General features: G+C 41.2%; 1 protein-coding gene across 1 annotated transcript in view; it reads right to left on the bottom strand.

Annotated features, from left to right (window-relative positions):
- CLDN16 (claudin 16) overlaps positions 1-13,099 on the bottom strand; it is a 32,588-nt gene that overhangs the window by 5,438 nt on the left and 14,051 nt on the right. Inside the window, exons 2-3 of the mRNA XM_060766755.2 lie at positions 2,548-2,650; positions 33-197 (exon numbers count right to left, since the gene is read on the bottom strand). Coding sequence (XP_060622738.2) covers positions 33-197; positions 2,548-2,650 — 268 coding nt within the window. The remainder of the gene's footprint in view (positions 1-32; positions 198-2,547; positions 2,651-13,099) is intronic.

Below are 13,099 nucleotides of genomic sequence, written 5' to 3'. Positions count from 1 at the left end.
TCTGGCATGCACACTCCCCAACATCCCATTACCTCCAGTGAAGAGAACCAATCCAGAAATGAAGCAGATGCGGGCCTTGATGCCCGGTTCGTCCACGAGGAATTTCACACAGTCAAGGCCCAGGAGGAGGAAGGTGAAGCCAAAGCCAGCCAAGATATCGGCCATGATCAGCATGGCCCGGGTGAGGACCAGTTTCACTGTGGAAGAAGAGAGAGGGAGTGAAAGGACCCCTCTGGAGAATACCTGGGATGGAGCTGCCTTTGCACCATAGCCTCATAGAATTGGATGGTATCTCCAAAGGCCATCCCATCCAACCATCTTCTTTCTGCCAGGCAGGAGGACACAGCCAAAGCCCCCCTGACAGATGGCCATCCAGCCTCTGCTAGCTATATATATATGTAATTTTTATTGATAAGTTTTGTAAAAATCAAAAAGAGAGTTTTTAACAGTGAAAGTGTGAGAACATAATTTTTGTATATAGAGAAGAAGCAAGGAAAAAAGAAGAGATTAAGAGGAAAAAGAGAGAAGGGGAGAAAGAGAAAAAATAAAGTAAAATAAAAAAATAAAAATATACAAAAAATAGTCCATGCGGAATAGAGATCCTCCTCTCCCAAAAAAAAGTTGACTTCTATCTAGTCTTTGAAGATCTTTGATGTCTTCTTCAGGCATGTTTAGCCTGAAGAGGAGAAGGCTGAGAGGAGATATGATAGCCATGTATAAATATGTGAGAGGAAGCCACAGGGAGGAGGAGGGAGCAAGCTTGTTTTCTGCTTCCTTGGAGACTAGGACGCAATGGAGCCATGGCTTCAAACTACAAGAAAGGAGATTCCATCTGAACATGAGGAAGAACTTCCTGACTGTGAGAGCCGTTCAGCAGTGGAACTCTCTGCCCCGGAGGGAGTGTGGTGGAGGCTCCCTCTTTGGGAGCTTTTCAACAGAGGCTGGATGGCCATCTGTTGGGGGTGCTTTGAATGCAATATTTTTGCTTCTTGGCAGAATGGGGTTGGACTGGATGGCCCACGAGGTCTCTTCCAATTCTATGATTCAATGATATTGTTAAATGTTGCTTCCCTATTTAGTTCTTCTTTAACTGCAGTTTACTCTTTTCAAGTAATGATCTCTATTTTCCATTGTCTAAAGTAGCTTTTTACCAGGTCCCAGTTTGTGTGCTTCTTTGGAATTCCTTCGTTTGGTGACAACCAATAAGTTAATTAATCCATATTCATTATCTCCAGGATTTTATTTTGCCAGTCTTCTCTCTGGGGTATTTCTTTCTGTCTCCAATTCTTAGCAAATACCATTCGAACTGCGGTAGTTAGGTAGCTATAAAGTATTTTCTTATTTTTCTCTCCTTCAAAATCAAGCATTCCTAGCAAGAAGAACAATGGTTCCTTTTTTATTTGTATTTTAAGTATCTTTTGGTACCATTTTGTATCATATTTCAAAATTATTTGGCTTTTGGGCAGGTCCACCAAGTGTGGAAGAAGGTCCCTATCTGCTGGTTGCATTTCCAACATTTATTTGGGGTATTTTTGTAACATTTTGAAATTTTTGGGGGTGTAATGTACCATCTGTGTACCATCCAGCCTCTGCTTAAAACAACTCAATGAAGGAGGCTCCACACTCTAAGGTGAATGTATTCCTCTCTCAAACAACTCTGACTTTCAGGAAGGTTTTCCTAATGTTCAGGTGGAATCTTTTTGCCCTGGGGATGGAACTCATTGCGCCAGACTCTGGTTTGCAGAAGTGATGCTCCGTTTTGTCCCTCCAATGGGGCTCAATGGGAAATGTGAGGATGTGGAACCCTAATTGTGGGATTTCCTGGGATTTTGAACCTGGGAGAACACCTCTCTGAATTTTTTGAGATATTTCAGCATGGCTCTAAGGTGGACTTCCCCCTAGCGTCACATTGGAGGACCTTGAGATTCTTAAAAAGGTGTTTTCCCTAGAAATCTGTGGTTCCCCCAGCACGACCTCTCCTATATTCCTCATCATTGCACAACATGATTATAACAAATGGGAGTTGAGATACAATCACATCTGGAAGACTGAAGTTTGCTCTATCTAGTTGAGAGAGTTGGATTTGGATTTAGAGACTAGGCTTTGCAATGCCCTTTAACCTTTCCTCAACCTCAGAGCCACACATAAGTTTATTTGAGACAAGTGGTGTATTAAAAAATAAATACATGAAATAAAAAATAAAAACAACTAAGAACTTCTCCTTCCCTCCTTGTCTCACATCATCATATATATATTAATTGGCATCTCAGAGGGCTTTCAAAAATAGAACCAATTTCTGCCATTTGGCACACCTCTAATAAAAATGAAAAAGCACCAACTGCTATGTAAATAATAATAGTTGGCCCTCTCTGTGTCTCCATGGGTTTTCTGTCCATAGATTCAGTGGCCCTTTGAAGTCAACATTAAGGTGTAGGTGGCCCTTAATGAACGTGAGCTTGACATCCCAGCCCTAAATGGTTCCCAAGGATCTGTTTGTCTGGATCATAATATGCCCTGTGTGCTGGCACTTTGGCTGCGGAAACCTACCTGGGTGCTCAGCCAAGATGGAGTCATATTCATCACAGGTTGTGATCCCATCAAAGGCATTGGTGACGCATTCCCACCACAGGCCGCGGCACGTTGCGCTCAGCTACATGGGAGGAAAAAGTAGTCAGTAGGGGTGTGCAAAAGTTCATTTCTAATTAGCAAGTCGTATCTAATTTGTGAGCTTTGAATATACGAACAGAGATTTAGAAACACTGGGCGGAAAAACTTAAGAATCAAAACTCACCCAAGACATTTTCATTTTGATTCTGTGATGATTGGAAGCCTATTGAAGTCAGTTTCATTTTCAGCTCAACTAAGGCAAAGCCAAAAAGGCTGTCATTCTTCTTTAAATTAAAGGGTTCCGTCCTGGGCCCGGTCCTGTTCAACATCTTTATTAATGACTTAGATGAAGGGCTAGAAGGCAGGATCATCAAGTTTGCAGACGACACCAAATTGGGAGGGAGAGCCAATAGTCCAGAGGACAGGAGCAGAATTCAAAACGATCTTGACAGATTAGAGAGATGGGCCAAAACTAACAAAATGAAGTTCAACAGTGACAAATGCAAGATACTCCACTTTGGCAGAAAAAATGAAATGCAAAGATACAGAATGGGGGACGCCTGGCTCGAGAGCAGTACGTGTGAAAAAGATCTTGGAGTCCTCGTGGACAACAAGTTAAACATGAGCCAACAATGTGATGTGGCAGCAAAAAAAGCCAATGGGATTTTGGCCTGCATCTATAGGAGCATAGTGTCTAGATCTAAGGAAGTAATGCTACCCCTCTATTCTGTTTTGGTTAGACCACATCTGGAATACTGTGTCCAATTCTGGGCACCACAATTCAAGAGAGATATTGACAAGCTGGAATGTGTCCAGAGGAGGGCGACTAAAATGATCAAGTGTCTGGAGAACAAGCCCTATGAGGAGCGGCTTAGGGAACTGGGCATGTTTAGCCTGAAGAAGAGAAGGCTGAGAGGAGATATGATAGCCATGTATAAATATGTGAGAGGAAGCCACAGGGAGGAGGGAGCAAGCTTGTTTTCTGCTTCCTTGGAGACTAGGACGTGGAACAATGGCTTCAAACTACAAGAGAGGCGATTCCATCTGAACATTAGGAAGAACTTCCTGACTGTGAGAGCCGTTCAGCAGTGGAACTCTCTGCCCCGGAGTGTGGTGGAGGCTCCTTCTTTGGAAGCTTTTAAGCAGAGGCTGGATGGCCATCTGTCAGGGGTGATTTGAATGCAATATTCCTGCTTCTTGGCAGGGGGTTGGACTGGATGGCCCATGAGGTCTCTTCCAACTCTTTGATTCTATGATTCTATGATTCTATGATTCTAATGGCCTCATGCCATGAGGAGAGGAAAGCAGCAGGGTGGGAGAAGCTGAGTAAGTTGGGAAAGAGACTGAGAGAGCGCAGCATTCTGAGAAATGTAGTTTGGGAAGGTGATGAGCCCCATGCCAGAGAATTCAAAGGTCCCCACCCTGAACTACATTTCCCAGATTTCTGCTCAGCACCAGGAAGCCCCAATCAGGAGAGGGGAGAGGTGTGTCCCTTCTTCTTTGCAGCATCCAACCAGAGTTCCAATGAATTGCTGAATCTGCAAAGAGGAGGGCTGACTGAGACTTCAATACAAGTAAGTAAATCTGTGCTGGGATTGGAAGAAATCGTTAAATTGAAATCCTATTGGTTAATATGAGTGTTGCAACTCAGAGTAAGCTTTGCCTTGCTCCTAAACACCACCACACAAGAGCTGTAGAATGTGTAGTTTATTGAGGAAAAATCCAAATCAAAATATAAAATAAGCAATGCAAAGTTCCAAAGACATAGGCTAAATGCAGTACACAGTTCCAAAGGTCTTCAGGTAAAAACAAAAGACATAATCCTTTAAGCAAAGGTCAAAACAGAGTCCATGATAAAAAAACAGTGAAACACAAGCCTCAAGAATCATGATGCAGGAAGCCCAAAGCGTGCTGCTTTAAAGCCAAGGTTATTCTATGAAGCTTTCAGGCTAACAAGCCACATTGAAGTGACACTTTTCCTTCATTAACTAGAAGATTAAATACCTTTTTCTAACATGAAAACATTATGCTCTTACCAACATGAAAGCATTGCGATGACCTTTCCCGAGCTGGCTTCTCTTCTGCTGGCTAGGCGTGAACTCCTCCTGACCCGCAAATCAAGGCATGCTTGCCAGGTCAAGTCACTATCAAGGATTTCTGCACTATCACTATCACCATGGGAAGGCAAAGGCCTCTCCACCTGTTTGTTATCTAGTTCATTGGCATTCCTTTCTTCTGAGAACCGCTTTGTTGACTCTCCAGCTGCACTATCTGCACTGTCTGTTGGAGCCACAGAAAAAGACATAGAAACAGGCCCAGGAATCTGTGGCACAGAAAAAGAGTCAGGAATTTGAATCCCATCATCAGAGAACATCTCAGGCCCAGAATCACGCTGAACCACAACAATGAGAGACACTAAATGAGATAGAAATTGTAGCTATTTTTGGTCAAAATGTTTTAAAAATTCCCAATAATCGGTAGATATATTGATATTTCTGAAACTTGGAGGGAATGATCTCCTGATATTTTGTGTCATTATATAGAAAATTCAAGGAGATAGCTCTTTTAGTATTTTTTTTAAATTATAAAAACTTGAAAATTTCCCAAAAATCTGTAGATGAGGGAAATGTTCTGAAACTTGATGGGCTAGCAGTGGGAAATGTGTTCTATAACTGAAGCAAATCTTCTACTAATAGCTCTAACAATGAGGAAGAAAGACGCCCTTGAAGTTTCCCCATTGGCACAATTACTTACTTAATGAAAAGTAATAAAAAGTAGTTAACTTTTTAAAAAGTAGTTAACTCGAATGTCCAGGATAGGTGAAATGTTTGCCTTTTATGTCTGGAATCTGCCCTGAGTCCCTCTGGGGAGATAGTCGCTGATAAGGCGGTATACAAGTATAGTAAATGATAATAATAATAATAATAATAATAATAATAATAATACTTGTTATAGTTGTGATACAGATCCCGTCCAATTTCGGAAACACTTTAGAAACAATTTTGCCCCACCACCCTAATTTTGTAATGAGTATTGAAACATTTATTTCATTTATCACAAAGGCTTAGTAGTCAGAACCATGGAACCCTAGAGTTGGAAGGGACCCCAGAGGCCATCCAGACTGACCCCATTTTTTACCAGGCGGGAATATGTAGTCCTAGCCCGCCAAACAGATGGCCACCCTGTTGCAGATGTAGCCATCATTTGCCTGCCTTGAAATGAGACAAGATTACAAAAAATGAGAAAAAGTATTGGTTGAAATTAATGACATATTATTCATCAGTTTGCAAAAAACAAAAAAACAAACAAACAAATCCAAATATAGCACTTCTACCAAATTTTGGAGATATAAAATTTAAAAGGCAAAAGAAAGAATTAATAATGATTTTTGTTACTGCTCTAAGATTAATTAATATAGCCCAAAAGAAGGGAATAAAACCAAATCAACATATATTAGCATTTTGGAGAAGAGATCAGTATAAGAATTATTCATATTCATATCAATATTCATATGGGCCGGCCTTTGACTGCCAGCTGCAGAAAATCTTGCTGATCAAAAGGTCGAGATTTCAAGCCCTCTTCCTCTGTCTCAACACTTGGCCCCAAATCCTGAACTCCCACATCTTCAGTTTCCCGTTCCACCTTCTCCTCAGAAGAAAAGTACACAATACCTGAGAATCTGGTAGCGACACCTTCTCTGGAGGTTTTTAAGTAAAGACTGGATGGCCATCTATAAGGAACCTGGGGAAAACTATACCAGCCGATTGCTGTTAATTATAAGGAACTTAGCAGGGGAAGAAACAGGGGTTTTTAAAATAGTGAATCCCTATTCACTAGGGATTCACTATTTTAAAAATAAAATAGTGAATAGGACAAGAAACAGATAAAATTAGCCTGTTTGCCAACGACACAATTTTGACTTTAAAAGGCATAACAGATAAAATGAAGATAATAGGAGAATATATAAAGAAATTTGGAGAAATAACAGGGCAGAAAATAAATTGGAGAAAATCAGAAATGATTTTATTTAATTAATTAATTTATTTATTTGATGCACTTATTAACCGCCATTCTCAGCCCATAAGGGCGACTCATGGCGGTGTACAATACACATAAAAGACAATTACAAAAAAGCCAGTTTCAACAACATATAAACTATACAACAATTACAGACTACACTAAAAATCCGCTTCGTCTCTTAGTGGAATCATAGCAAGTCTCATATTCCTTGTTCCATTCCAGTTCTCATTACCGTATTGTTTAGCACTTAGTTAAATGCCCTCTCGAACAGCCATGTCTTAAGGCTTTTTCGAAAGGACATGAGGGAAGGCGCCTGTCTGATGTGTGCAGGGAGAGTGTTCCACAGCCGGGGGGCCACCACCGAGAAGGCCCTCTCCCTCGTCCCCGCCAGCCGTGCCTGTGAGGCAGGCGGGATCGAGAGAAGGGCCTCCCCAGACGATCTCAAGGTCCTCGTGGGCTCGTAGGCCAAGATGCGGTCGGAAAGGTATTTTGGGCCGGAACCGTTTAGGGCTTTGTAACTATACAAAACAAGAAGAGGAAGATTTCAAAAGTCAGAGGGAGATAAAAATAACTCTAAAAGAAGATATAAAATACTTAGGAGTAGTAGTAACTAAGAATCTAAGTGAGATGGAAAGGAAAAATTTAGCGGTATTAAGGAAAGAAACAGAGAAAAGATTAGTGGAATATAACAATGCACACCTATCTTGGTTTGGCAGAATAGCCTTATTTAAAATGAAAATCCTACCCAAAGAAAACTTCATATTTAGAATGATACCCCTCAAAATTTCAGAAATTGAATTGGATAAATGGCAGCAATTAACAAATAAATTTTGCAACAATGGGAAAAAGAATAGAATAAATAAATGCCACTGGTACAAACTACAGAAAGAAGGAGGACTAGGACTACCCGAAATCAAAAGTTATTATGAGGCTAACCAATTGAGACATGTGGTGGGAGGGATGCTAAACAAAGCTGATATAGACTGGATGGAAACAAATAATAAAGATATAGAAATGAGATTAGAAAATATATTTTTTAAGGAATATTCAAAAAAAGAAATTAATCAAATGGGAAATGTATCATTGGAAAATATACTAACAATATGGAACAAATATAAGAAAAACCTAATTAAAGGGAATTCAAAAATAATGCCAGTTATAATGGAGGGGAAATTTCCTAAAAATCTGAAAAATGTAATGGATAAGGAATTGAAAAGGAAGAAATTAGACAAAATTGGAAGTTGGATGGAACAAATAAAGGACAAGAGCACCATTAAGGAATTCCTAGGTGAATTAAATATATCATGGCTCCATTGGGTCCAACTGGACCAATGGTTCAAAAATTGGAAAGGAAAGAACTTAGGGGAAAGAGAACCAACGAAATTTGAAAAGATAATATTAAAAGAATTGGCTAAAGAAGAAAATGAGCATCAAAAAGGGACAACAAGTATTATATACAAAATATTAATAGAGATTAAAGGGGAGAGAAAAGGGATACAAATAAGGGAACTATGGGAAGAAGATCTGGGAATAAAAATAGGAGAAAGAAATTGGGAAAAATTATGGAGAGCAAGACACCTCAAGAATGTATCAATTAGGATAAAAGAAAACTACTATAAGATGGTATGGAAATGGTACCTGACCCCAACAAAGATACATAATATGGATAAGAGTTGTTCAGAAAAATGTTGGCGGGGTTGCCAAGAAAGGGGTACGTATATCCACATGTGGTGGCAATGCAAATATGTACAGAGTTTCTGGGGAAAAGTTATAGTAGAAATAGAAAGTCTTATGAAGAAAAAAATTAATAGAAATCCAGCGACTATACTGTTATCTATTTACAATACAGATGAATGGAAGGAAAATGAAAAGAATTTGATAACAATGTTGTTAACGGCTGCAAGGCTACTAATAGCAAAATATTGGAAAGGAGAGGTGGAAATTAAGATAGAAGAATGGTACAAGGAAATTTGGAAATTAGCAATAAATGACAAATTAACATGCAATTTAAAGGTTAAAAAAGGCCTAAGGAAGGATAATGATTTTGAAAATATATGGAAAATATTTATTGAGGAAACATTAAGGAAAGAAGATGGGAACCAACCCCCACCAGAAGAAATGAGGTTCTGGTGGGAGTATAAAGAAAAGAAGAACTCCGGAGATGGGGAGCACAAGGGGGAGCACAACTGGGGCAAGGGGAAAAAAAGTAATTATGTGAATTATAGAGATTGTTTTTGTAATGAAGGGAATATAAATGTAATAAAATTATTAGGTGTTTAGAAAAAAAAGAGGAGAACAAGTTGAATCGCTGTAAAGAATCTGGCTTAAAGAAAAGAATGAAGTAGTTTTTGTTAAGACTTATACATCTTTATTTCCTACTTTTCTTTCACTATATTGTTCCACCTCTTCTTATGTATATAGCATTTCTTTTGTGGTTAATAAAAAAAATTATATTAAAAAAAATAAAATAGTGAATCCCACAAGCTGCCAACCAAATTATATATAGGTGCAGGGGAAATTTTAAAACAGGCAACAGGGAGATCTTGAAACTGTTTCTTCAATTGTTTTCACTGCCACCTTTTTGTTTGGTGTTAAGGCTGAGTTGTATGTGAAGAGTATACTTAGTAACACCCTTTTGTGTTACCAGGCCCGTAGCCAGGATTTCAATTCGTGGGGGGGGGGGGGGGCTGAGTTTTTTTCAGGGGGGTTTCGGGGGGGGGGGGGGCTGAATTTCGGGGGGGTGGGCTGAGTCTGAGTGAAAGAGGGTCTACCCTAGCAAACCTTTTGTATCATTACCCCAATACCCCCATGCATATGGGATATATTGAGTATGGTGATCAGATCATTATATGAATAAACTTAACAGTTTAAATAATGTACCAGGAAGGCCTTCTTGCGGACCACCATCAGAATTGGGGGGGGGGGGGCTGAAGCCCCTCAACCCCCCAAACCCGGCTACATGCCTGTGTGTTACAATAGTGTTTTTTTTATTTAGAGGGTTTAAATCACAATGATATTCACACAGAGGCTGTTATAGTGTTAACAATAAATAAAATGTTTATTTAACAGGCTTAAACTTCTTCTGGTACAAATGCATAGTGGTTTCAGTAAGTTACTGGTACATAAGGTTCTGGTTACATTGATGTACAATTCTTAGATGGGTTCTGGGTTCAAATCTTGATGTTAACAAAACAGGAGATTATCTCAGGAAATTAATTGCTGATAATAATTCCAAACAAAATTCCCCCTTTCTGGAACCTAGCCAATAGCCTTTGGCCTAGACTTCCGCAGGGACAAAGAACATACCACAAGCAAGGTCCTGTTCCACTATCTGTATTCCTAGCTAATTTCTCTAGCTCTTGAATACCACGAAAGATTAACCCAGCTCTCCTATCTAACACCAACCATTATCACCCACTGACAAACTCCAAATGGACAAATTCCAACTGCCAACTCAAGCCTCAGCTCAAAAGGTACATTTTTTCTTTTTGAATCATAGAGAATCATAGAATCATAGAATCAAAGAGTTGGAAGAGACCTCATGGGCCATCCAGTCCAACCCCATTCTGCCAAGAAGCAGGAATATTGCATTCAAATCACCCCTGACAGATGGCCATCCAGCCTCTGCTTAAAAGCTTCCAAAGAAGGAGCCTCCACCACACTCCGGGGCAGAGAGTTCCACTGCTGAACGGCTCTCACAGTCAGGAAGTTCTTCCTAATGTTCAGATGGAATCTCCTCTCTTGTAGTTTGAAGCCATTGTTCCGCGTCCTAGTCTCCAAGGAAGCAGAAAACAAGCTTGCTCCCTCCTCCCTGTGGCTTCCTCTCACATATTTATACATGGCTATCATATCTCCTCTCAGCCTTCTCTTCTTCAGGCTAAACATGCCCAGTTCCCTAAGCCGCTCCTCATAGGGCTTGTTCTCCAGACCCTTGATCATTTTGGTTGCCCTCCTCTGGACACATTCCAGCTTGTCAATATCTCTCTTGAATTGTGGTGCCCAGAATTGGACACAGTATTCCAGGTGTGGTCTAACCAAAGCAGAATAGAGGGGTAGCATTACTAGGCTCCGCCCATTATTTTCTAACCAATCCTGGCCATTTAATTTCTGCTTCCTGGATTAGGACACGCCCAGTCTAGAAAATCCTTAACTAAGATGACATCTTCTTGTTTCCCTATCCTAAGATGGCCGCCAGGGCTTCACCAGGCCCACATTCTAGCTGCTTAAGGAAAGGAGTTATTTACACCATCTGTTGGGAGGGTTTTGATGGTGTCCTCCTGCCTGATTGAAGGGGTTTGGACTAGATGGCCTTTGGGGACCCTTTCCAAATCTAGGGGAATATAATTTGCCTGGGAGTCACCTTCTCTTGAGATTGTGATGGGAAATCGGACTCTTAGACTAGTGAAAACTGGAAGCATGGTTCTCTCTATGGTGAAACAAGAGCAGCAAAAGTATGAAACCCAGTTAAGAGAGCCTTTGCTTTTCAAAGAGAGAAGACTCCTGTCATTCAGCGTCTTCTTCCTCACCTTAAAGCAAAACACTGATTTAAAAAGAAGTCAAGCGAACCACCAAGTTAAAAGGCAGAACACTGTTTACTTACAAAAATTGTGTGCCTCAAGCCAGGCAAGCATCTGGAGGGAGATAGAGGAAGATCAAAAGATAGAGGGAAAAGGAAGAAACCCAGGGAGAAATAATGCAGGAGGTTTCCATTCTTAGAAGTCAAAAGGAAACTCGTGTTTTCTCCTTTGTTTGAAGAACAAATGGAGGGAGAGTAGGAAACACGCATTCTCTTTGGTTAGCGATGGACCGTGGTGCAGACATGGCTTCAAAGAAGAAGGGCAGCAAACCGATCAATAACATCCCTTTGGTTAGCTTTCTTGTTTTGTTATTTATTCATAACTAAATGACCTTTTTCATATGTTGCTGTGGCCCAGTCTGTGTATATGTGTTTTGTGTGTGTATATATGTGTACGTGTGTGTTTGTGTGTATATATATATGTGGTTTTGCGCATGCATAGTAATGGTTTTTTTGGCTTCTTAAAGTATCTTCTGTTGTGTTTTTCAGTGTTTTTATGAGTGATGGTCACTCATTGGCCTGAGAGGTGTCTTGTGTCCAAATTTGGTGTCAATTCGTCCAGTGGTTTTTGAGTTCTCTTAATCCCTCAAACAAACATTACATTTTTATTTATATAGATAAACTAGCTGGACCATAGGGAAGGCTGAGCAAAGGAAGAGAGATGCTTTTGAGCTGTGGTGTTGGAGGAAAGTTCTGAGAGTGCCTTGGACTGCGAGAAGACCCAACCAGTCCATCCTCCAGGAAAGAAAGCCCGACTACTCATTGGAGGGAAGGAGACTAGAGACAAAGTGGAAGTCCTTTGGCCACATCATGAGGAGACAGCAAAGCCTAGAGAAGACAATTATGCTGGGGAAAGTGGAAGGCAAAAGGAAGAGGGGCCGACCAAGGGCAAGATGGATGGATGGCATCCTTGAAGTGACTGGACTGACCTTGAAGGAGCTGGGGGTGGTGACGGCCGACAGGGAGCTCTGGCGTGGGCTAGTCCATGAGGTCACGAAGAGTCAGAGACGACTGAACGAATGAACAACAACAACATGGCAGCGTAGAAGAATCCATTGCCTAGTCAAAGCCATGGTATTCCCTGTAGTCACCTATGGATGTGAGAGCTGGACCTTAGGGAAGACTGAGCGAAGGAAGAGAGATGCTTTTGAGCTGTGGTGTTGGAGGAAGGTTCTGAGAGTGCCTTGGACTGCGAGAAGATCCAACCAGTCCATCCTCCAGGAAAGAAAGCCCGGCTGCTCACTGGAGGGAAGGAGACGAGAGACAAAGTTGAAGTCCTTTGGCCACATCATGAGGAGACAGCAAAGCCTAGAGAAGACAATGATGCTGGTGAAAGTGGAATGCAAAAGGAAGAGGGGCCGACCAAGAGCAAGATGGATGGATGGCATCCTTGAAGTGACTGGACTGACCTTGAAGGAGCTGGGGGTGGTGACAGCCGACAGGGAGTGCTGGCGTGGGCTGGTCCATGAGGTCACGAAGAGTCGGAGACGACTGAACGAATGAACAACAACAACATTGTTCTAACACGAACTCCTCACCAATTGTACAACCAGAATGTCAAATCAGAAGACGCTTCCTTCTTGGGAGGAGAGCAATATCTAGTCTCAATAAAATAGTGAAGAGTGGAGACATCAGACTGGCAACCAAGATCCATTGCCTAGTCAAAGCCATGGTCTTCCCTGTAGTCACCTACGGATGTGAGAGCTGGACCTTAGGGAAGGCTGAGCGAAGGAAGAGAGGTGCTTTTGAACTGTGGTGTTGGAGGAAAGTGCTGAGAGTGCCTTGGACTGCGAGAAGATCCCACCAGTCCATCCTCCAGGAAATAAAGCCCGACTGCTCACGGGAGGGAAGGAGAATAGAGACAAAGTGGAAGTACTTTGGCCACATCATGAGGAG

This window comes from Anolis sagrei, chromosome 3 (genome assembly GCF_037176765.1).
Source record: "Anolis sagrei isolate rAnoSag1 chromosome 3, rAnoSag1.mat, whole genome shotgun sequence".
NCBI classification, from domain to species: domain Eukaryota; kingdom Metazoa; phylum Chordata; class Lepidosauria; order Squamata; family Dactyloidae; genus Anolis; species Anolis sagrei.
The sequence above is the reverse complement of the archived record's forward strand: the minus strand, read 5'-3'. Positions and strand labels throughout refer to the sequence as shown.